This window comes from Myotis lucifugus, unplaced genomic scaffold (assembly GCF_000147115.1).
Source record: "Myotis lucifugus unplaced genomic scaffold, Myoluc2.0 scaffold_255, whole genome shotgun sequence".
Classification (NCBI taxonomy): domain Eukaryota; kingdom Metazoa; phylum Chordata; class Mammalia; order Chiroptera; family Vespertilionidae; genus Myotis; species Myotis lucifugus.
This window is the reverse complement of record NW_005871303.1, coordinates 1,450,149-1,474,866: the sequence shown is the minus strand read 5'-3', so window position 1 is coordinate 1,474,866 and position 24,718 is coordinate 1,450,149. Positions and strand designations below refer to the sequence as shown.

Genomic DNA, 24,718 nt, shown 5'->3' with positions numbered 1-24,718 from the left:
GGAGAGCAGGAGGTCGCTCACTGACCTTTGAACCCAACTGGGTCCCCCAAGAACAGCATCACCTTCAGGGCAAAGGAGGGAGGGTGGCCCCACTGACCAGGCAGCCACTGCCAGGGCCTGGCCTCTCCCCCGCCCCCCTCCCCGCACCCCCAGCTCGCTGGCTGCTGCGCCCCTGCAGAGATGGCCCTGGCCAGGCCCCAGTGCCATGTCCCCCATGAGGAGAATGACACGGGTCCTAGGTCCTTGGGTGGGAGCAGGATGACCCTGCCTCTGGTCACTTGTGGTGATCCCTGGGGACTTTGCCTCCCAGAATTCTATACCCAGAAACACACCCTTCAGAATGCAGGAGAAATAAAGACAGCTTGTAATAAAAATAAAAATAAGTGTCCCGCTGACTTCAAGAAATGCTAAATGAAGGCCTTCAGGCTGAAGGGTTCTTGTACCCGATGGACACTTGGAGGAAGAAAGAACATAAAAATGCTAAATAGTAGGGTAAGTAGAAAAGGTTTTGTTTCCTCTTAACTTCTTTAAAATACATGTGACTGTTTAAAGGAAGAATGTTACCTCTGCCTGTGGCATTTATGACACACACAGGGGTAATATACACGGCGTCTCCAGCCTAAGGATGTGGGAGGGGAGAGGGTCCCCATTCAGTTGCAAGGTTTCTAATGTAGTTTACATGAAATAGTAGAATTTTCACACTGAACAGGCTGTGAAGAGGCTGTGGATTTAAATCCCTGAAGCGACCACAGAAAATTAGTAGGCAAAACACTAAGAGATAAAATAAAGAGTTTAAAAATGTTATAATAATCCAAGACGAGGAAATAGAAGAGGAAAGGAAGGACAGAAGAAAAAAAAAGGAAGTAACGCTCTAGCCGGTTTGGCTCAGTGGTTGGAGCTTCGGCCATGGACTGAAGGGTCCTGGGTTCTTTTTGATCAGGGGCATGTACCTTGGTTGCAGGCTCGATCCCCGTGTGGGATGCAACCAATCAATGTGTCTTTCTCATATTGATGTTTTTCTCTCTCTGTCTCTCCCCCTCACTTCCACTCTGTCTAAAAATAAATGGAAAAAATATCATCTGGTGAGGATTAACAACAATGACAAAAAGTAAAACAGAAAACAAATAGTGAAATGGAGATCTAAATCCAACCAAATGAAAATTTCATTAAATTTTAATGGACTACAAACTCCAAAGGCAGAGATCATCAGAACTGATTAATAGCAACAAAAAAGCAAGCTATTTACCATCTACAATAGAAGCATTTAAAATATAAAGGCACAGAGAGGTAGAAAGTTAATGGATGGAAAAAGCAGTCCACACAAACCATGACCCCAGGAAGGCTGGAGTGGCTACATTAATAGCAGATAAAGTAGATTTTAAGAGAAAAAGATAAAGAGGGACATTTTGTAATGATGTCAGTGTTAGTTTACTGGAAGTGATGGCAACCAGAATGTGTGGGTGCCTAGGAAAAGATTCAAACTACATGAAGAAAATGGACAAAATTAAAGGGCGAAACAGACAACTCCAAAATCATAGTTGGTGATTTTAACTCCCCTTCCTTAGCAATTGAGAGAACAAGTAGTAAAAAAAAATCAGTAAAGAAACAAGATCTGAACAACAGTATTAATCACTTTGCCCTAATTACTCTTTCTAGAACATCACCACCAATAAATGCAAAACATTTATTTTTTTTAAGTGCACATAGTCTTGATGACAGATGACATCAAGAAACACATCTCGCCCTAACCGATTTGGCTCAGTGGATAGAGGCGTCGACCTGCGGACTCAAGGGTCCCAGGTTTGATTCCGGTCAAGGGCATGTACCTTGGTTGCGGGCACATCCCCAGTAGGGGATGTGCAGGAGGCAGCTGGTCGATGTTTCTCTCTCATCGATGTTTCTAACTCTCTATCCCTCTCCCTTCCTCTCTGTAAAAAATCAATAAAATATATTTTTTAAAAAAAAGAAAAAGAAAGAAACACATCTCAATAAATTTAAAAGGATTTAAAGCATACAGAGTATATTCTCTGATCACAATGAAATTAAGTTGCAAATTAATGACAGTAAGATAACTAGGAAAATCACGACTATCTGGAAATGAAATGATGCACTTCTACTAGTAAATAATTCGTGGGTCAAAGGAGAAATCAAAAGGGAATTTAGAAACGATTTTAAACAGAACGAGGAAGAAAATACCATATAAGATTTCTGGGGTGCAGCTAAAGCAGGATTCAGAAGGACATTCATAGCTATGACTGCATCTGTGAGAAAAAAGGAAGGTCTAAAGTTCACTGACATAAGATTCCACCTCAGCAAGGCAGAAAAATAAAAAATCAAAGTAAATGGAAAGGAGCAGGAAGGAGAGAATAAAGATAGGAGCAGAGGTAAAGAAAAGAAAAGTCCTGGATGTAATGTACAGCACAGCGACGATAGTAACACTATGCTGTATCTCTGACAGTTGCTAAGAGGGTGGATCTTAAATGTTCTCATCACAAGAAAAAAAGTAGTAACTATGTGGGTGATGGATGTTAACCAGACCTATTGTGGTGATCACAATATACACGAACATTATGTCCTACATCTGAAACTAATAATTTTATGTCAGTTACACCTCCATTAGAAAAAAAAAAAGACAAAAGTATGAAAATTACCAAAGCAGACGTTGATTTCCTGAAACCATGAACAAAACGACATAGCCTGAGTCGGCTGATGAAGAAAAGAGAGAGAGAAAAAAAAGAAAGAAAGAAAAGAGAGAGAACAACTTGCAGCGTTAAGAAGGCGGTTTCCCATCACCCGTCCCACAGGCACCGAAGGAGTCAGAGGGCAGATGGTCCCGACTTAGGATGGTTCTACTTACGGTTTCCCAACTTTATGATGGCGTGAAAGTGAAACGCATTCAGTAGGAACTGCACTTTGAATTTCTGATCTTTCCCTGGCTGGTGCTATGTGGTGTGATGTTGAGCGGCAGGGTGAGCGGAGGCTGCCGTTAGCCACGTGATCACGAAGGTAACCGCCCGTTACCGGCAGTGTGCTGTGTTGCCAGCATTTTGGGGTTTTGTGTTCTGTAAGGTGGGCTAAGCTAAGCTATGATGTTCATAGGTTAGGTGTGCTAAATGCATTTTTGATTCAACAATATTTTCAATGTATGATGGGTTTACCAGGATGAAACTCTATTGTAAATAGAGGAGCATCTCTATATTATATACAAGTGTATGTGAATGATTCAGCAACGTAGATGAAATGGATAAATTCTTCGGGAAAAAAAAAACACCCAACAACACCCAACAAATCACCAAAATTGAAACAAGAGGTAGAAAGTCCGAATACTCTGTGTCTAATAGAAGACTTACTTCAATATCCACAGACATCTAACAGAGAGACTCAGGTCCCGTGGGTCACGTCTAAGGAAGGGATGACCTGGTCTTATTTAGGCTCAGAAACAAGGGGGGTGGGGTGCCCCCTGACGCAGTTTGAGATTGGTATCCAAACCAGGCAAGGACATTAAAAACGTAAATTCCCTGACATCCTCCCCCATGAACACAGATACCACATCTCTGACACGTAGGACTTCACGAAAAGGATGAAACAAGAGTGCCGTGGGGCTCGCTCTGCTCAAGCCTGTGATCCCCATCATTGGCCCCGTGGCCCAGGCCAGCCCACAGATGTCCCCCTGGCAGCCGGGTGGGGGGAGAGGGGCCACATTGCTAAGCTGTGGAGCTGGGGGACAGTGTGCCCTGGCCCATTCAGTGCTGTCGCATGCTCTCCTTTCCCGATGGCTGCAGACTGTCCCTGTGGGACCAACATGTTCTCCAGTGAGTGGAGCTCTAGAGGCTGCCGGGTCCTGGGCAGGTTCAGACCCTCCTGTCTTAGGTAGTATGTCCCATGGGCCACTGCCCACTGGGTGCTGGAGAGGTGCTGACCTGCCCTGCGGCCCAAGCCTTCCTGGCCGCGCGTCCTGCAGGGTGAAGCGCTCAGGGCCCTCCATCACCTCCGGCCAGGCCCTCTCTTGCCTCTTTTCCTCCTTTTCCCTGAATGTTCCAGCTCAAGTCACTCTGAGCTTTGAGCCCTCAGGACAGGGGCTGAGCACAGCTCCTGGGCACAGCACAGGCTCAGACAGCAGAGGGCGCTGGAGGCCTGGGCAGCTATTCTTGCTGCAGCCGCTGGGTGGCGGTCAAAGGTGTGGAGCCCCCCGGTCCCCTCCAGTGATCTCTTCCTGGTGGAGGTGGCCCCTCTGCACCAGCCTCACGTGCCCCTGGGCTCCAGCCACGTTCTCTGCAGTGAGGTCTGCGCCAGCCTTGGGGGCCCCCGGTCAGAGCCCCTCTCCTGTGCTGGTATGACATTGGATCTCGGGGGGATTTCTGTTTTGTTCCCACTGACACAGCCCCTAGCGGAGCCCAGACCCACTAGGACCACGGGCTTCATGCACTCCCTGTCTCCGCACAACCCAGCCAGGAGCTCCCTGACCGTAGGGTTGGGCAGCCTCCTCCTTCTGTCAGGGCACAGTTTCTAGAAAGAACCAGTGAATCTGCATCTTGATGAAACTCCAACTACTGCCCGACAGCGTCCTTGGACACACACAGGGTGAGGACGTGCAGCCACGCGGGAGGAAGAAAGAGCATGGGGTACTTGCTGACTGGCTGGCCGTGGGGTCACCCCGGGGCAGCACAGGAGCCAGGGCTGGCCCTGGGCACAGGGACTCTTGGTCTCAGGACGTCGGGGGGAGGGAGTCTGATCAGTAAGTGGGTGGGGTGATCAGTAGGTATGAGAACGGGGAGTCGGTCCCTGCTGTGAGCACCGCTGTCCCCTGCAGTGTGTGGACATCCTGAGACAAGCCTTTCACCCGCGACTTCGAAGCTATCCCGCCACCGCGGTCTCACTCCGACATCTTCACTGCACGTTCCCTCAGCTGCCCTCCATGGCTCGTGATGATGGTACCTGCCTAGACTGTTGATAAGTCTTCGTGGAGAAAGCTGTGAGTCCGAAGCCACTGAGCCCCAGATGAGGGCCGGGGCGCAGTCACCTTAAAACCAGCAATTCCAGCAACTGAGCTGCCTCGGTTTCCCCAGCGAATGAGTAGGTATCTTAACTCAGAGACCCGTGAATAACTGAGGCCACTTACTGACTCCCCATTGGAGCCGTGTGCACCACGGCCCACCCATGGCGTGGAGCTCAGCAACACTGGACCGACACACTGGCCCAAGACCTGCTGGCCAGGCTCTAGCCCCAGCTCACTCCTGCCTCCGACCCACCGCCCAGCACCCCCAAACCCTGGCCGCATCATCCTAGGGCCCCACGTTTCCTTGTGAGCCACTTTGCCTAGATCCCAGCATCAGGTGCAGGACTCCCGGAGCCTGGGGGATGGGAGGTACCTGAGCAGGGGCTGCTGGGAGTACGGTGGCTGGTCTGGGCCTGGGCAGGGTGGGGCCTTCTTGGTCACCTGCTTGTAGATGTTCCTGGCGGTCACGGCGATCCACAGCATGGTGGAGAGTGTGCAGTAATGCAGCACGATGCCCACCTGAGGGGCGGGGGAGACAGGTCAGTAGCCGCCCGCCAGTGCACTGACCTCCCTGACCTCCCCACTGCACTTCCCAGCGCCGCCCAGCCCTCCCGCTCCCCTGCGTCCTCAGGAGGCAGCTCGGCAGTGACAAGAAACGAGGCTGCCGGAGGCCCCAGGGTCCTTGGTTCCAGCAACACTGCTCTTCACAGGGGTCTCTGAGCTCAAGGGAGATGCCTGGGCTGCAAAGAAGCCTTGCAGGTATGTTAGCCTAAAGCAGCTTGGCTGTCCTGCAGAGGGACCGGCTGGGAGCCCGGGGGCCTCTGGGTGTGGTCCACCTGGGGCCGGCTACCTGGGCACCTCTGAGCCGCACGCACACCATCCTGCACGTGGGGCCTGTGTGCACGGGTCCCTGTGGTGGGTGTGGCCCAGGCAGGCACTCGGAGAGCTCCAGGCGCTGGGCCCTCCGCACACAGGAGCCCACCGGGTGAGGTGGTGTGGTGCGCAGCAGGAGGCTCCCAGGTGCCGGTGTTTTTGGCACTGCCGGTGAGATCAGCACCTTCGGGGTCAGACGCTCAAGTCCGCTCCCTGTCAGTCGGAGTTGCTTGTTACTATGGAAACAGAGCCAGGTTCCTCCCATCGCCAGCACTTACTGCATGAGCTAATCACGCAATCCACGCTCTGTCTCCGCCCGGCTCTAGAGAAGGAGGTTACCTTTGAAGTAATAACCTGACCCTTCACAATGACGAGTAAAATACGGCTATAATGGGAAAGGACATAAATGTTTAAGGAACACAGAGATCCTCTGAGTGAAGCTAGCATTGCACCATCATGATGATTTATCAAGTGCAGCATTCAGTTTTACTTATGAGAAAACTCTATAACAATTGATGAGAACATCGAGGAGGCGGGTAAATCCCAGAATTGTATTTAGGGTTTGGGATGGGCTCCTGTACGTGGGTGAGTCCAGCCTTTTCCTCAGCCTGCCCTCCATTGGCTCCAGCTGCATCCTATGCACAGGGCCTTACCCCACCTGGCGGGCGGGGGAGGTGCTGGGAAGCCAGGGGGCCAGCTCGGCAGCAGGAGATGCAGGGTGGGGAGTCACGTCACCTGGCCCTCAATGGAAGGACAGTCTGACTTTCTTTTCAGGAAGAAACGGAGACAGGTCCTCAGAGGTGAGGAGGGCAGGGAGCACCCAGAGCTGGGAGGAGAGTGCGGAGGAGGAGGTGGGGCTGAGCCTCATCCTGACCGCATGTGGGGGGATTTTACGAGCCTGTAGACGGCAGAACTCTGTCTTCCAAACACCGACTCAGGCTGGACACATGGAGAGGTCACGGGGACCCCGCCCTGGCTCTCAGACAGCAGTCTACCGCCTCCCCACGCTTCTGGGCCCAGGGCAGCCCTGACGCACATCTATTATGTGAGGACAACGCTGGCCGTCTGTCTGTGATCATGATGTCACTTTGTACTTTAATGAGGCACACGGTCATTTTTTGTTGCCATGACAACCGGCTGTTCTCTCTGCCATTCGGAGCTTGGACCACTTCTCATACATCACTCACTGTCATCCAGAGCGACACTGGACAGGCAAGGCTGGCCAGAGGGTCCTGTGTCGGGCACCAGGGTCGTGTGTAGGTGTCACTGGTCAAGGTGGGGGCCAGCCTGGCTGCCTATAATGAATTGGCTCATGTAATTAGGGAGCCCGAGGAAGCCCCAGGTCTGCAGTGGGCAAGCTGGAGACCCAGGAGAATGGCGATGTAATTCAGCCTATGTCTGCATCCAAAGGCCGAGACCGAGGTCTTTCTCACTCAGACTTCTACTCTATTCAGACCCCAGCAATTGGATGAGGCCACCGGTACCACGGACGGCCCTCCACTCCACTCGCCTCATCCCAAACACCGTCCCAGACACACCCAGAATCACGTTTGACATGTCTGGGTGCCCAGGAACCCAGCAAAGGGACACAGGAAGTAGCCATCACCTCTCCCTGTGCCTCCTGGTCTCCTTCTGCGGTGAGTGGAGGAGGGACCCCAGCCCCGTGAGCCTGGCCTCGCCTCTGCTCTGCATCTGGTTTTCCCTGACACACCGGGCAGGTTACTGCTGTCTATACGCCACTGGAAGGCAGGTCCACACAGCGGAGGAACCGGTAGGTTTGATCTCAGCTGCACCCACAGCACCCACAGGCACCACCCAGTGCATTTTTGTGAATGAATGAGTGAATGAGTGAATGAATGAATGATGCCCTGATACCTTCCGGCAAGGTAGGGGGGAGATCAGGACAGCATCTGCTGCGGAGCGCAGGGCTGGCTGCCTCTGCTGGGGCCCTGAGGTTGTCACTACGAGAGAATCGAGCGTTTCTCACACTAACAGGATTTCTACAGGTCTTACCCCTGTGGATGTTTCTAGGTCACATCTGCCCCCACCTACCGTGCACCCCGGCCAGGCCCTGGGTGCCATGTGGATGGCTAGCAGACACAGATGGAGCCCAGATTTTTGGGGGCAAGGGCTCCCCAGTACCATGATTACGGGGCCTCTGAGGGGTGGGGGTGGCTGTACCACCGTGATTCTGGCGGCTCCTCCTCACGGGGCCCAGCTTGTGGCACTCGCGTGGAGAAGTGCGGACATAAAGGTAACAATCCGTGCCACGCGTCTGGATGGCTCCGCTCCCCGGTAGCATTGCAGGCGGAGCGTAAATTGGATTTCCCGGGGCGCTCGCCTCAGCGGTTTCCACGCCTGTGGAAAGGCGAGAGGAGGCGGGCCTGACCCTCATTGTGCTGTGCGGGTTTGTGCTGGATGGCTCATCTTGACACCGAGTTACAGAAAAGTGGTGTCTCTTTCACCAGGAGCCTAGGGGCTGGGCCCCGGGTGCCAGGGCTCTGGAGCAGGTGCTGTCTCATGGGCCTGATGCCTCCCTTGTGTGCAGGTGGGTGTGGAGAACGAGAGCTAACAGCCCGATTATTCCCTGAGGTAGTGGGAGCAGCATCTCACTTACGGGTCCCCAGGGTGAGCCTGTGCATGTGGACAGGTCACCTCGTGTGGACAGACAGCCACCGAGGTCAGCACCAGTACACCAGGTCCCAGGTGGCGAGGCTGTGTCAGCACAGCCATCGATGGATGGCTTCACAGCAACCAAGACTGTGAGGAGAGCAGCGGGACATCCCCGTGGGTGCTGCTGCCAGAGGTCCCTCCACGTGGCCCGGGCGGGTGTGCCCACAAAGTGACAGAACCGAAGGGGTGGTCCTTGGAGGGATGCTCTGTGGGTTGTGAAAGGGCCTCTTCTGAGCCCTGTCAGGAGCTGAAGGGTCGTTTAAGTTTTTCCCTTTTTACCCGAGAGGGGGCAAGGCGGACTCCTCCGTGGCCTCCACATGTGTCTCTGTGGCCTGGACTCTGTGGCAGCCCGCTGGTGACAGTTTCTGCTGCCTGATTATGAGTCTTGGCATTAGCATCCTGGGATTCTTACTTGGATGGGGAAGCAGGTGGCTTGTCCCCTGCTCCTGCCCCACCAGCCTCTGCAGGGCAGGTCCCTGCTCCCGGGCAAGCCCTGTTTGTGGGACAGTGGACTTCTCATCAGCCTGTTGCCACCACAGGCCTCAGAGCAAATTGGTCCAAGTGAAAAATACATCCTATATATCAAAAGCCTAATATGCAAATCGACCAAACAGCGGACCGATCAGTCGCTATGATGCGCACTGACCACCGGGGGGCAGATGTTCAACACAGGGCTCACAGCTGGCGAGTGCAGCTCTCCTGCCTCCGCAGCAGCGCTAAGGAGCAGCCAGCCGAGCGGTAAGGAGTACTGAGCAGTAAGGAGTGAGGGCTCCCAGACCGGGAGAGGGTGCAGGCTGGGCTGAGGGACCCCCCACACACAAATTTCATGCATTGGGCCTCTAGTTATTTATATGATGGAATACGGAGCAAAGTGACTAGACTCACTTGGGTCTGCAACACGGACACACTGGACGCTGGACCATTCCTTTCATGAGAAACACCCAAACAGATGCTCAAATATGATTCCATACACAAGACAATGATCACAAACTTCCCCTTTGGCCGGAGAGGTGATGGACCCTAAGGAAGACGCAGGTGAAGGAAGACTCACCGCCTGGCACAGGATGGGGTACTTGGTGCGGTTGATGCCCCCGGCGAACACGGTGAAGGTCAGGGCTGCGTGCAGGCAGAAGTTCAGGAGCGTGTGCCTGCCCTTGCGGCTGATCCGGATGGCGCTGGGGAAACACAGGTGTGTCGTCAGGAACCCGCCCCTCAGCAGAGTGGGTGTGAGCCCTTCACCTGCGTCTGTCCATGTGGGAACCGGGAAGACCTCTGGACAGAGAGACATACCCCAAGGACCAGATCAAGAGAAAGACGGACAGCCACCCTCAGTGTGTGGCTGGTGGGGTTCGGTGTTAAACCCCCCTGGAGCACGAGGCCTGGAAGGGTTTTTGAGAAATCTCTTATAACCTTGAGGAGGCTGTGACAGTGACCAACTACACGGCGACCCCTGTCGCCACGCGGGCACTGGACTCGGACGCTGCCTATGGCTGTGACCACACCTCATCCCTGGCTACGGCCGTGACTGTGATTCCCTAGCTATGCTGACAGCTGTGCCTGTGGCCACAGCCCTCCGTGGCCATGTTCCCACCCCACGTCTCTTCCCATGATGGTGGTTCTGTGGTTATGCCACGGCCCAGGCTTTGCCCATGACTCGCCTTGTGGGCTGAACCCTGACCATGGCCGAGACTCCTCCTCACATTCCCCAGGGCATCCTCGAGTGATGGGGACACAGCCAGGTTGTCTCCTCACTCCCAGGCAGAGGAAACCAGCTCAGAAGAGACCTGACTAGAGTCTCCTTTCTAGAAAAAAAAATGCAGATGTGCCTGAGGGTCTGCCGGCTGCTCCAACTTCCCAAGGACGTGGGCCCTCGGGCGCCTGAGCAGACGCTGTGCTGTCGGAGGAAGAACTTACTTCACCTGATTTGATAAGAACATGGACACCGGGGATGGAGGGGCATGGCTGTCCCTGACCGTCGGCGAACCTCGGTCACCCCCAGGGCCACCCAGGCTGGGCAGGCTCAAGCTGGCCGGCCATCTGTGAAGTGCCTTCCAGGGACTTCTTGCTCCGTGAGGGTAGGAGGTCTCACTTTGGGGTTTGCACTAGGCGGGGAGGCGGGGCGTCTCAGGGCAGAGTGGGGCCTCACCTCTGGTGCATGAGGTAGGTGATGACGGAGGCGAGGAGGCAGAGCAGCATGACGGCCGTGCAGGCGTACACCACGGGGTGCAGGAACTCCCCTGGGTGCTGGGGCAGGGAGAGGACACTCTTCAAATCCTGGAAGGAACAGAGAGCAGACCCAGGTGAGCAACGTGGCTGAGAACCTGCACGTGTGGCAGAGCCACGGGAGCCTCCCGAGCCCAGCCCCTCCCTGCAAGTCCCTGGAGGCATTCTCTGAATCAGGGGACGTTTGCCGGGTCTCAGCAGAAGGAGGCGCCCTGCCAGGGAAGACCCTGCTCAGGTGAGCGCTCAGCAGGTGGAGCCACGCCTCATGGGCTGCCCACGAGTGGCTTCACCCTGTAGGGGCGGCCCAGCTGGCCATCTTCATGGGGCTCGGACAGCCCTCAGTGGGTTTTCCCCGTGACTGATCCCATCAGCTGCTGCCTTGACAGCAGAGAGACCTCACACAAAAGCCAGTGGATGCCAGGGGGACTCTTCGTGGTCTGACCACCAAGGGACCTGGTCGGCAATTGAGGCCACAAATAGTGCCCTGGCCCAGAATAAGAAGATGACCAGACGTGACAGAGGGAGGGTGCTGTGACACTCCACAGACCGCGGGCCGGACACCACGGTGGCACCCACGCTTTGGTCCGCACTGTCCATGGACTGGGACGTCTGAAGGGCAGGTGTGCACATGCACAGAGCAGCAATGACTCCCAGCAGCCTGGCATGGGCTCCAGCAGGACACATGCTGTGCCCTCGTCCAAATCCCCACTAAACCGTGAGCTCAGGAATAAGACGGCCAAGAGGTGCCAGCCTCAAGGTGACAGGGACACCCCGGCTGCAGCAGCGGCACTATTCAAGATGCAGAGACATTTCGTGAGGGTGCGCCCAGGCTGGGTTCACAGGCCGGAGGTCACCCCGCCCTCGGGCGCTTCCTCCTCCTCTGAGCGCCCAGGGTTAAGGCTCCCCTGGCACTGAGGACTGACCCCGAGCAGCGGCAGCCACAGTGAGTGTTTATAAGAAACAATCAGTTCCCTTTGGCCTCCTCTTTTTTCCTTTCTCCAAATCAGAGTTCTCAACAGTGCCTTTCTACATTTTTAGAGGTGACATTTAAAATTCAAAGTAGGCAATGCAAAGCGGAGACATACTTTATATTTTAAAGTTCACACATGTACAAGTTCCTCCTGGAGGAATCGGCTTTGCCAGTGTTCCACAAGCAGGTCCTGATAGTTGTTGGTATGTGGTCAACAGAGCTGGACCGACGTCCCTGGACAAGTCCCCCTAGGCCAGGGCCCCAGCAGTGCCCTTTGGACCAGCAACCGTGGGCAGAGCCCCGACCTCACAGCAGAAAGACTGGGGAGCCCCGAGGGGAGGATGAGGGACCCCACCCGCTCACTCCCATGGCAGTGGGGGCTGTGATTCCTGGTCACTTCTGGGCCTGCAGGACCAGGAGCTGTCTCTTCTGAGGCTACCGGCGTGCATCCTCCCAGGCGGCCTCTTTTCTCTATGGAGCTCAGGCCTGGACTGCGGGTTTGTTTGCTTTCCTATTTCTTGAGGCATGAGTTCCTTTTACACTATATTATTCTTAGTTGCGTGTATCCTTTTGGTATGTTCTGCAAACCAAATAAATCAGGATGTTAAGAGCAGGAGGAAAGGAGGAGGGAGTCAGTTAGGTCGCGTGCCACTTGTCTGATCAAAACATCACCCTTTAGTTGGGAGTGACACATGGCCAAGGGGCCTATGCTAGCCACGGACGCAGACCTATGTGTGTGCAGACCGTGTGTGCACCCGGTCCTCTCGGCGAGGCGTCCACAGGCCGGGGGCATGTGAGACGTCCTTCCTTGCGGTTCTGTTCCGACCAAGGCTGATTTCATTAGCGCCTGCTGTCCCTTGTCGCCTTTTTAATGATAATTGCTTCTTATTGATCTGTCAACCTTTCATCAAAGTGTTCCCGGGGGAAAGGCAGAGGAAAAAGATAAGTAATTTATTCATTCGGAGCACAAATTACCCTAATTGGACGTTGCATTTACATGTTTGTTACGTTTCCTTTTGGAGGCGTGTGGGCTGGTCGGCTTCAGAGAGCTTCAGGGAGAACAGTGAGAAGCGTCTTGGGGACGCACCTTCTGACTGGGCGTCACTTGCTTAAGGGGGTGACACTCTCCAGTTGCAGACTGGAGGCCGTTTCAGGAGTGTTTAGAAGTGTAAATAGCGGACAGAATTGAAAGCACAAATGGAGAGCACTCACTGAAGCCAAGTGTCTGCAGCATCCACGCCGCTCTTCTAGGCGAGGCTGGAGGTGCCGGCCTTTGGGTGGGGTGGGGTGGGGGGGGAGGTTCCCAGGCTTGGCCTGGAGGATGCATTTGGAGTGGGAGCGACCCCCTGCACCTGCTGTCCAACCGGCGACTGGGCGACTGAGCGCTGGGAGCGTCCTGAGCGGCACTGGGCCCAGGTCCTCGGCTCGGACAACCGGCGGTTCCCTCCCTGTTGGCCTCCCCAGCACCCTGCCTGGTGTCTACCCCGATCTCTTTGGGGGTTTTAATTCCCTTGTTTGAATGTGGGGTACAACTGTGGGGAAAAAGGGCATCGTGAGCGTGCCACGTGTCTCTACTCCAAGCACGGCCGGAGCGGGACTGGCCTCTCGCCCTGTCCTGGCTTCAGGGCTCTTCCGGACGTCCCTGAGCATGCTCCAAGGACACTGATTCCAGCCCTGAATTCAGAGCATGTGGGGGGCTCCGCTGGGGTGTGCATGAGAGCCCCAGCCCTCCTGTTGTGGCGCCTCCTGGGCCAGGACCATCCAGAATGACCAAGTGGCCTTTGTGCCACTGGAACCTGCAGGTCAGTGACGGGAGCTCACCCTCCGCACGACCTGATGCTACTGTGACTGGAGGCGCCAGCAGGCGGCTGGACCACCCACGCCAGGCCTCTCCCTGCAGCCACTGCCGCCCAGAGCCCTCAGCCGGGCCACTGACCCTGCTCCTCCTGTGGCTTCTCTGGAAGGAGACAGACAGTGCAAAGGTTTGGACAACCTTTTACTCTACTTCCAAAGCCGGCCACTTTGTTCCCTGAGAGGCGGTCCCCTCGCTCAGGGTGAAGGTCACCGAAGATTATAGGACACAAAGTAATGAGCACGTGGAACCTGCTTGCATTGGAATCCCAATTGCAGCAGCCAGGGACAGGCCAGCCCACGTCTGCTCCGTGTACTAGCAGTTGTGATGAAGATGTGGGGTGGCAGCGGCCTGGGCTTCAGGTGCCAGACGCAGGCCTCCCTGGGGCAGCACCTGGGTATTCAGACCCTGTCTGAGCGCTGGACAGACAGTAGCACCTCCTGGCACCATTCTGAAAGGAGGTGTGGGCCCAGTTTGCCTGCCCAGAGACGCCTGGAACTCAGTGCAATTGAACTTCAGTGTGTGGCCGAGGAAACATGGGATCCAGGAGGCAGCTTGATGACCGCAGGTGTTAGGGAGGCCCGGGCCCCGCAGGAGCTGCACGTGTGGCCAGAGGGCGGCAGCCGGGGGCAGACAGGGGCAGGCCACCCTGTTGCTGGGCCTTCAGGCTTCCCTCCGATGCCCCGAGCCACAGGATGAGCCTGCCCAGCCGTCTGCACCACAGACTCAGACACACACAGAAAAGTGCTCTCACCTGAACTGTCACCCTGCATGTGAGGCTGGGCATTCTCCTTTCAGAAACTCTCTCCAATGTAAATGTTATTTATTAAGACAAAACCCCAACAAACTGCTGAAACCCAATCGCTGTGGGCAAGGCTAACCGGGTGGTTTTCAGTGTTGGATGGGCCGGCGTTCTGGCTGAGACCAAGGCACCATGGGCAGACCCCGCCCCTGAAATGGAGAGCGAGTGTATGGAAGGGCCGAAGCATCAGAGAGGAGGCAAAGACAGGCAGCGGTCACCTGTGGCGGCCCTGAAGGGCAGTGCTGGGTACCTGCCAGCCCCCCTGCCAGCTCACCTGCCCTCCACCAGTGACAGGTTCCATTGGCACATGGGGATCTACATTTGAGGAAGGAAAGCTGGGGATGCTGCCACCCGGGAGGCCACAGCCATGTTGGGTGTGGCACCTGCGGGCAACAAGTGAGCTGGTGGGAAGCTGGGGGCCGGGCCAGGCAGCCCGCCTCTCTGAGGAAGCAGCCTGTGTCCAAAACACGCAACCTCTCTGCTGTCTGAAAGGCGAGTGCCTGGCGTCCGTCCAGCTTCCGAGGCCCGGGGCAGCCTGGGAGGGAGGCTGAATTCCGGAGAAAAGCATCTCTCTCATTCGGACATTTCTAACGAAGAGAAAATGAACAGGGGACTCAGACTGACCACTCCTGAGGAAGCAGACCACCAGGTCTGCATTTGGGACTCATTGTTGGGGTCAGTGCCACGGCCGTCGCTGGCTGCACTGTCCTCTGGTCATCAGCATTCCCTGCACGTGCTCTGCCGGCTGTCACACACACACACACACACACACACACACACACACACACACTGCATTATTCACTCAGCATCAACCTTCCGGAGTCCGAACTGGCAGCCGCCACAGCGAGGCACACACGAGTCCGCAGGCTGAGCCCCCACATCCCCGGGCTGCTCACAGCAGCCGCCCCCCTTTGCTGGGGAGAGAAACACCCCCGTGTTTGCTGTACGTGCCGCTGAAGCCCACCCACGTCCCCCTATGGTCCTGCCAACTTTCTGCAGGCAAGAGGAGGGCAGAGCTGCAGTGGGAGGGGCCCGGGCCGGAGGCCAGGGAAGGTGCTCAGAGGCCCTGGAGCCGACCGGGGTGGGGGCGCGGGGCGGACGTCTCCTCCACCGATGAAATGATTCAACATTGCGGCATGCCATCAACTAATTAGTATGATCCTCCCGAGCAGCCAGGCAGGCGGCCTGGAAACAAATGGCCACCCCCCGCCCTCAGCCCCCTCCCCCGCCCCCAGGACTCTTGGGCACAGGCACAGCATATGCCTGGCTGCGGGCTAGCTGACCACCTGAGGACTCAGTTTCCTGGCTGGGGCCTCTGTGCGCAGGGTGGCCGCCCTCGACCTGGCCCCCCCTGGCCCCTGAGCATGTGGACTCACCATGAGCACGTGAAGTTACTGAAGGGTGGGCGCCCGGATGCAGATGGTGTCCCCGTGAGCCAGCTATGTCGCGCCTTTCTCCCCGCCAGCCTCCATGGCCGTCTAGAAGGTCAAGGTTCCAAACAGCGGCCACAGGGTCAAGCCCCAGGCTACGGGCCTCAGGGCGACTCTGGTGGGGCAGGTGAGGGTGGAGAGGCTGCACCCACCTGTGAAGACAGGGCCTGGTCAGGGCAGGGGAGGGCCCCCCTGCCGCCCTCTCCCCCCACAGCCCCAGCACCTCCCAGGGTTGCCCCATCTCGGCTGCTCTCAGCCCAGCCAGCCTGTGGACTCTGACTCCGGCCTCCATCTGCCAGGGGCATGCCGAGGGCCCGGGGACCACCTGGGCTTGGGAGCCTGAGGGGCCCTGGCCAAAGGCACTGGCAGCCAGACTGCCCTCCAGGGAGCACTTCCTTCTGCACATTTAAAAAGCAACCCATGCTCGCCACCCAGCACAGGAAACTAAACTCACCGAGCTGGATAACAAGTCTGTCAGCTTAAGTCAAGAGAATCCAGTAAACCTTGAATGCATCTCCAAAGAACAGCCAGCCCCTGGCAGGTGGATGGAGCTGGACTCAGGGGCTGGCTGTTTGCTCCCCACACAGACACGGATTTTGGCTGTGGCTTGGTGCCCTCAGCTTAACCCAAAGTTATTGGGAATCTGCATTTCCAGGAGCAGGAATCGCCTCACCCGGGTTGGCACTGATGCCCGAGAAACGGTGGAGAACGGGCTCTGTGGGCAGCGGGCTCCCACCTTGCCTCCCCCACCTCCTGCCGCTTCCCGGCCCTCAGGTCCACCCACTGCTCAGACCCTGAGACGCGATACCCAACTTCTCACCTATTTTGGCAAAAACAGCTGGAGGGGCAACAGCACGGTGCCTGTTGCCGGGGAGCCACCGCGAGCTCGCCGTGCAGGGGAGCAGGTCTCCATTCCCGGGGCCCGTGCGCCCCGCTCGCCAGCAGAGTTATCAACAGATTGCAGGACTGCAGCCGGGGACGTGAGTCAGAGCCAGGACGGCAGACATGCAGCGCGATTCTCAGCACGCAGCTTCCAGAACTGGTGAGGAACGCCAGCCGCCTCTGCGCTTGCTTCCGCCGGCGACAGCCAGGGAAGAGGACCGGCGGGAAGCAGGAGCCGTAACCATGGGGATGGGGGAGGCGGATGGCGGCGCTGTGGCCGGCTCCCTGCCGCAGGCTGGGAATGGTTCTTCCCGTGCCCATCACACTGCAGAGCCGATTTAAAGAGACAACCGGCCAGGCTCTGCCTTCGCTCCCAGCAGCGTCGGACAACTCACCTGGAAACGTCTCCCTGAACCGAGGCAGGAGGACTGGCGATTTTATTTAAAGAAAAAAGCTCTGTTCGTGGAGGGCTCCACAAACAGAAATGAGACCAGGAAATCGATTTGGGAGGAATTTTCATAGTCCTTGTGTTAAAACATCATGAATCCAAACATGTGCAGACAGAGGTGGACCCACAATGAGTCCTCCCAGCGTGAGTCAGCGATCCTGCTGGTGTGCTCAGCCCCACAGCCCCTGCCCCTTCCAGGCCCCAGGCCCCAGCCCCCAGCCCCAGACAGAGCGGGCCAGGGGAGGGAGGAAGTGGGGTCCTGTCGGCAGCGAATTGGACCTGCCCAAGCTTCCGGGTCTGTACTCAGCTCATGGGAACCTGGAGGGGAGCCCATCACTCTTCTCTTCAATCTAGAAGGCGGTAACCCCGCTCAGGGGTCCCAGGTCCCTGCTGTCCCGAATTTTGAGGGTCCTGATTTTATTTTATTTTTTTAAACGTATTTTTATTTATTTCAGAGAGGAAGGGAGAGGGAGAGCGAGCGCGAGCTAGAAACATCAATGATGAGAGAGGATCATTGATCGGCTGCCTCCTGCAGGCCCCACATTGGGGATAGAGCCCACAACTCAGGCATGTGCCCTGACGGGGAATCAAACCGTGACCTCCTGGCTCATAGGGTGACATTCAACCACTGAGCCACCCCAGCCAGGCTGAGGGGCCTGATTTTAATGGTGTCATTAAGAATATAGGAATTTGCCCTGACCGGTTTGACTCAGTGGATAGAGCGTCGGCCAGTGGACTGGAGGGTCCCGGGTCCGATTCCGGTCAGGGACATGTGCCTTGGTTGCGGGCACATCCCCGGTAGGGGGTGTGCAGGAGGCGACTGATCGATGTTTCTCTCTCATCGATGTTTCTAACTCTCTATCCCTCTCCCTTCCTCTCTGTAAAAAATCAATAAAATATATTTTTAAAAAAAGAATATAGGAATTAGAGGGGTTCTGTGCTCCGGCTCCCCGGCCTCATGGCACCCTGCCTCTGAGTGGGGTGCTGCCAGCGCTTCTCTGTGGAACTCTGCGGTAAGTCCTAAACCTCAGGCGAAGGCCTGAACCCCAGCGGTGAAGTGCCTTTCCTGGTGCCCAGGGAGTGGGTGTTAGCGGGGAACTTCCTAGGCTGGTTCCCCAGGCCTGTGGGGCAGTTGGAGCTCCCTGGGGGCCCAGGCCTGGGGACAAGAGGGGCAGGGAGGGAGGTGGGGAACCCACTCTGAACTAGGGGATTTTGCCCAGACTCCCCCAGGCGGGGGTGGTCCCCATGGTGCTTCTGCCCCGATGTCCCGTCCACTGCCGCCCCCTCCATCAAGACTGTCCAGGTACAGGGTACAAGGTGAATGGGTCAACCCCTCACTGCCCTCAGGGGCTCCCCGCCCAGAGATGGCAGAAAGCCAGGAGTGAATAGCCCACCAGGGGCTCAGCTCCCCAGTATGGCTTGTGCAGTTTGGAGGAGGGGACAGGTGCTGGGGCATCCACCTGGGACTCTGCTGTCACCAGCTGTTCCCTCTGCTCTGTGCACAGCGTTGTGTGCTGTCCCAGTGATGTGTCCTGGCCTCAGAGCAGGGGGCCAGGACCAGAACCAGGGCTTCCCAAATCCCGCAGAAGTGGCTCTGGGAACACACACAGAAGAGGCTGTTAGGAGGGTAAGGTGAGCAGCCTGCCTTGGCCTCCCTAATGCCCTGGGTCTCCACTTCCTCTTTGGAAAGGTCAGCTTTCTGGAACATTCTATGAATGCAGGAGTCCCCACTGAAGTCTTTGCACTGCAGGTGTAGGTGTTCGTCAACAGGACAGGCACCTGCGACCTCTGGGACATCAGGGCCCTGACCTTGCGCAGTAGCCGATGTCATCTGTCCCTCTGAGGGAGGTCATTCGGACACAGGGCTGGCTGGCCGATGGCTTTCTGCCACGGGGTGCTGGGCCCTGCTGAGGCTCAGCCGGGGCTGGGTGCTGTGGGCCCCACCTGGTGAGGGGACAGAGTAGCCAGCTGCCCCTACAGGGCCGGAGGGCGGAGCCCTGGTCCCCGCATCCAGGACATGTGCTTGGGAGCCGGGTTTCTCTCTGCCCCTCCTGGCTTCTGCAGGCTGTTGGTGGGAGAACAGGAGACGTCTGGGCAGCACGCAGGCCTCTCGGCGGATGGAATCAAAGACCAGACCAAGGGTCTGGAGTGGTCAACACAGTGACTGAGCGTCACTGCATGGGTCAGGGACGCTCAGGTGCCATCTCCCTGTCTCCCACCCCGTGCATGGAGGGAGTTCTCTACAAACGCAATGTCTCTGGAACGAGAATAGCCTCTGCTGGGCCGCTGACATCTCAGGCCGGACTTGCGTCTTTTCTGAGCATTTTAGTCAGCTTTGGAGTTGCCTCATTTCTAGCCATTGTGTGAGATTCTGAGACCGGAAATCAGGAGACGCCCCCTGGTGCTGGAGGTGACCTTGCCGCGCGCGTGCAGCCTGGCCCCCGAGGGCACGGGACGCGAGGCTGGCCTCCGTGTGCGCTCAGCATGCGTGGCTCACAGAGTGGAATTAAAGCCGGGTCTCCGGTTGCCATGGCAACTAGCTGTCTTTCTCCCCTCTCCGCGGTGTCAGTTTGAATTTGTGTAGACCATTTCTAACAAAGATTTGTGCCAACAAATTCATTCAGCCCTGAGGTGAAGCCTAGTTTGAGAAGCAAATAATAAAATTAACAAAACTTAGAATGTTCCGACGAGGGCTTTCCATTTGTAACGTGCTTGTCAGGGCCCCAGGAGAAGCCAGGCCCTGGTCCAAGGCCACGGGGAGGTCAATGAGGTATTTTGTGCAGCTTCTCGTTGGCCATTTGCGGCAAATGGACAACTTTAGGGGTTTGGGGGCCCCTTCAGAATGAGGGTCTCAGAGGGGTTTCACCTGAAAGGCTTTGCCTGGGGCCTGTGTGTGCGTGTGTCCCGCCGGCTCTCCAGGCACGTCAAGGCTCATGGGTCACGGGCACGGGCCTTCTTTGTCAGGGCTGAGTGGGCCCCCCATGGGCTCTGCAGGCCACAGGGTCAGGCTGGGCATGGGGCGGAGTGGTGACTGCATGGTGAGTGCCCAGTGTTCGTCCCGGGCGCTTTGAGGCCTGGCCCGCCTTCTGCAACCTTCAGGGCCCATCAGAAGGGCCACTCTGAGGAGACGCTTGAAGGGAGAGGACGAGAGTGGGCTACACAAGAAGACACCCTGAAAGCTAAGAATGTCCCCATTTCTCCTTTGTTCTTTCTGGCCTTTCCCAAGTGGTTAGTCCATTTTTATTCCCTTCCTCCCACAAATCACATTTTCTCTTCTCCTTCTTAGTCCTCAGACCCTCCTGGAGCCCAGATCCCCGGCTCTGTCCTTCAGGGGAGGCGTTAAATGAATATCAGGGGATGGTGAGGGGCCGCAGGTGAGTGAGCAGGGTAAGTGATGGGAGCGGGTGTGTAAGGGGCCCATCTTGTGGGGTGGGGTGGGGGTAGGGATCTTGGACCACTTTCCTCCTCCTCGGGCCTCTTCTGAGCAGGATCCTGAGGGGTGCAAGGTGGGCTGGGGCCCAGTGTCCACCACCCAAGGATGGGACTGGAGGGGTGGCGTCCAGCCCTAACAAAGTAAGGATGGAGGGAGACCAGCTGCTCGGGAGCTGTCCACGGTGCTGCCCAGAACCCTGCTGCTCTCACCCACCTGCTGGACACGCCCTCCCTCCAGCTGGGGCCTCCTGGCTCCATCACCTCACCCTGTCTCACCCATGTGGCCCTGCCTGGGCTGGCCCATCAGACAGGGTCTGGCTCAGATGCTTCCGCTGTCCTTGCCGCTGCCAGTCGGTTGCCTCCTGCCTGGTTCCTGCCAAGGCTTCTGGCATTTGGGCCAAAGCAATTTTACCAAATTAGATGTGGTCCAAAGCAAGTGGCTCCACCTGGCAGTTTTGTAAGAGAATGCTTTGTTTGAAATTTAGCATTCCCAGGTCACCGGTTTCTGGCATCAGCACCTCCAGCACAGCACACTTCACATTGCAAGGCGCTTCTTCCCTCTTCAACATATCCTTGCGCCTAAAAAAAAAAAATCCATATGTTAAGTTTCTAACCATGTTTCTCCCTGTTATTCTGGCTTTGAGCTGTTGGAACAACAGGGGTTTGCAACATGGTAACCTCTAACATAGGGGCGGTCGGAGGAGCTCCCACCGTCACCTGGTGACTGGTCCACACTTCACAGCAAGTAGGCCAGCAGACGCGTGTGCAAGCCCTTTACACGTGCATGTGAGTATGAGCAAGAGTGTGTGTGACAGTGGGCAATAGCGCGCATGTACATGTGTGAGTGTGATCACGTGTGCACATACACGTGCACACATGCACACAGGTGTAATTATGTGTGTGCATGCGTAGACATAAATGTATATACATACGTGAATGTGCATGTGTGCATGTGACTATGCATGTGCACATGTGCACTGAGACCACCTAGAAGAGGAGGGAGTTGGGTTGGTGCCCGACCGGGACAGGATCATGGATTTTGGTCACCTTATTTTTTTGTCTCCATCTTTTCAGATCTCACTTCCTTGACTATGTATTGTTTCCTTGTAAAGAAAACCCCCAATAAAATCAGTTTAAAAAAATAACAAACAATATGAAATGTTTATAGTTGTGACATTAGGTTTTTTTTATTAGTAGTGGTTATTTGTTTGCTGCACTATTTGCCTACATTAAAAGGCAAGATAAGAAAAATCACTAAGATTAAATACAAACAAAAAATATCAAGAAACAAAAAAGCGAACTATTTTGAAAAACAGAATCAAAAGGAGAAAAAGCCTTGAATTCTGAAAAAGAATCACAACTTGTGACCATCAGTGAGCATTTTCTAAATCCCTCTTTACCCAAACTCGCCCTAGAAAGAACAGTGAGTGGATGTTCCCCGATGGCCTGCATGTGTGGGGGGTGAACTGCATTGTGAAGTTAGTGAGGATCTGAGCTTTCAGACATTCTAAACTAGATAAACGGTGCGTGGATGTCCCGCCTGTCTGGGGGGCTGGGCCGTGCGAGGCACATGGCCCCGGTGAGGAGGTGGTGATGACAAGCCTGCCCCTCAGAGGCAGTCTGTGATGGGCACATGAACAGTGACATCTGCGGGGACGACAGTGCGTGAGGACGGTGGCAGGGCTGGGGCGCCATCCCAGGAGGACAGGGGCCCCACTACACATGCAGACCTTCTGGGGAAATGCTGTCACCGAGGCTGATGCAGAGAGTGAAGGAGAGACTCGATGGGTCAAGACACCTGAGAGCCAGGTGTCCCCACGGCTGTGGCGACTCTGGGAGAAGGGCAGCTGGGTTCACAGGAAACTTCGATTCCCCTTCTCCCCTGTTGGCGTGTTTACCTAGTTTAGAAGTGTCTGAAAGCTAAGATCCTTGTTAATTTCACAGTGCGGTCCACAGACTCCAAATATTTGACCAGTACGTCCATATGGCCCACAGTTTTCTCCGTGGGGCAGCAGGCGGAGGAGAAGTTTTGAGGAAACGCAGACGGGGGGTGGGTGGGTGGGGGTCGGAGGTAGCTGAGAAGACGCAGCCCTCCCTGCACCTCTCGGGGAGCGTGTGGCTGGAGCAGGGAGCTGAGATCCCGGCCCACATTGGTGGCTGGAGGACCCTGATCCACCCAGGGAGCCCTCAGCACCTCGGCCCACCCCCAGCACTGCCATCATCCCTGCCCCGCTTGTCCCAGGTGGCCCTGACTCACCCAACCCCTTTCCAGAGCTGCCTTGGACGCTGAGCTCACACTGCCCTGTTGGGGACACTGCGGTCTGACCCAGCCCCTAATATCCTCCCTGCTCTTTGACCCCCTCCCCCGTGTGCCTTCTCTCTCATCACCCCTCACCCCCTCCTATGCTCACTGTGGCCTCCCTGTCCCTGACAATTGGCCTCAAACTGTTCCAGCCTCAGACCCACTACTCATCACCCGTGGTCTCTGGACCCCTCCACCCCAGGGTGTCCAGAGGGGCTCACACCTTCTCCCCAACCCAGCCTCTTCAGAACTGCCCTGGTGACCAGGCTGCCGTCAGCTCCGCTGGGCGGGTCGTGCCCCTGCAGGCCCAGCTGTACCGAACGAGTCATCTGCTCACAGGTTGGAGACCCACTGCACACATGGGCGTGGGGGAGGGGTGCGTGTGGTCCTTGTGCAGCACAGCCCCCGTTCAGCCTGGTCTGGAGCTGGGATACCCAGCTCTGGGGGTGCGAGGGAGGAGTGCTTGGCTTGGGGACAGGTGGCAGCGATGGAACCTGGGACCCAGAGTCCCAGCCGTGTGTCCCTGCCGCCTGACCACACCATACCCACCCTCCAGTGAGTGATATGAGGAGACAGAGGTCAAGGACAGCCTTGGACTGAGGGTGGAAAACATTACGTGGGTGCTGGGGCCACACTTGACCCAAGGGAACCCTTTGGCCCAGGGACCCCGAAACCCCAGTGCCCGCAGGACGTGAAGGGCCAGCCTTGCAGAGAGTCCATTTCCTACTTTGAACCCCTCTATCGAACGGTTGAATCCTTAGTCGTTTCTCACCCACTGATAAGACAAGCCTTCCTAATCCCGGCTTCATAGATCCCTGATTAAGCTATTTTCTCCAAGGCAGTTTGGACACAGCGGATCCATCCAGTCGGGCTTTCAAGTTGACTTTCAAATGTCCCTCAAATGTCCACTTGCCCTTCCCATTCCTGAGAGTCAGTGGGTCCTGGTGCCGATGTGAGCTCACAGGTGCTTCCCACGGCCGAGGGGACCCAGGAGCCAGTCTCAGGGTGTGTGGGTATAGACAAGGGACCGGCTGTCCTGCAGACAGAGTCTGCTGGAGTCGCTGCTGCTGGACCGGACCCTGATAGCACCTCCCGGTCATCGCTCCAGGAGGGGCTAGGCACCTGGTGACGCTCAGCCCATGTTAGCTGGTTGTGTTTCCTGACCAAGTCCTCCCCAGGGATCTGATGGACCGCACCTTTCCCTGCAGGGCAGCTCCCAGCTTGGGTGGCTCCCTCTGGACTCCTCCACACTGCCCTGGAGCCCGTGGTCAGTCCTGTGACGGCTCCTGGACATTCCTACTTGGCCTGCAAGGTGTCCATTTGCGAAAGCATGCCGGTGCTCATGCCAATGGAGGGGTGGCCATGAGCTCGAGAAGTTGGGTCTTCCTGCCTGGCTGTCTTTGCTGTGCCCGGGGATGCTAGGCCCTGGTCCTCAAAGGGGTTGGTTCAGTTTATGCCTGGAGTGCCGGCTTCCATCTGTGGAGCACAGACGGTAAAAATCTGGCTGCAGCCTCATCCTGGGACATGACCCACCTCCCTTGGAAGTCCCCTGAGTCCTGACCCATCTCACCTGGAGGTCCCCTGAGTCCTGATCCACCTCACCTGGAGGTCCCCTGAGTCCTGACCCATCTCACCTGGAGGTCCCCTGAGTCCTGATCCACTTCACCTGGTGGCCCCCTGAGTCCTGACCCATCTCACCTGGAGGCCCCCTGAGTCCTGATACACTTCACCTGGTGGCCCCCTGAGTCCTGACCCATCTCACCTGGAGGCCCCCTGAGTCCTGATCCACTTCACCTGGTCGGCACCCCTGAGTCCTGACCCACCTCACCTGGAGG

The 24,718-nt window shown here is 56.4% G+C and overlaps 1 protein-coding gene across 1 annotated transcript in view; it reads right to left on the bottom strand.

Annotated features, from left to right (window-relative positions):
• Nucleotides 1-16,928, bottom strand: part of ADGRA1 (adhesion G protein-coupled receptor A1) — a 19,233-nt gene extending 2,305 nt beyond the window's left edge. The window contains 6 exon segments of the mRNA XM_006098981.3: nucleotides 2,440-2,451; nucleotides 5,295-5,515; nucleotides 9,594-9,717; nucleotides 10,689-10,816; nucleotides 15,766-15,971; nucleotides 16,640-16,928. Of these exon segments, the coding sequence (XP_006099043.1) occupies nucleotides 2,440-2,451; nucleotides 5,295-5,515; nucleotides 9,594-9,717; nucleotides 10,689-10,816; nucleotides 15,766-15,768 (488 nt within the window). The 5' untranslated portion in view covers nucleotides 15,769-15,971; nucleotides 16,640-16,928.
• Between the last annotated feature and the right edge of the window lie 7,790 nt (nucleotides 16,929-24,718).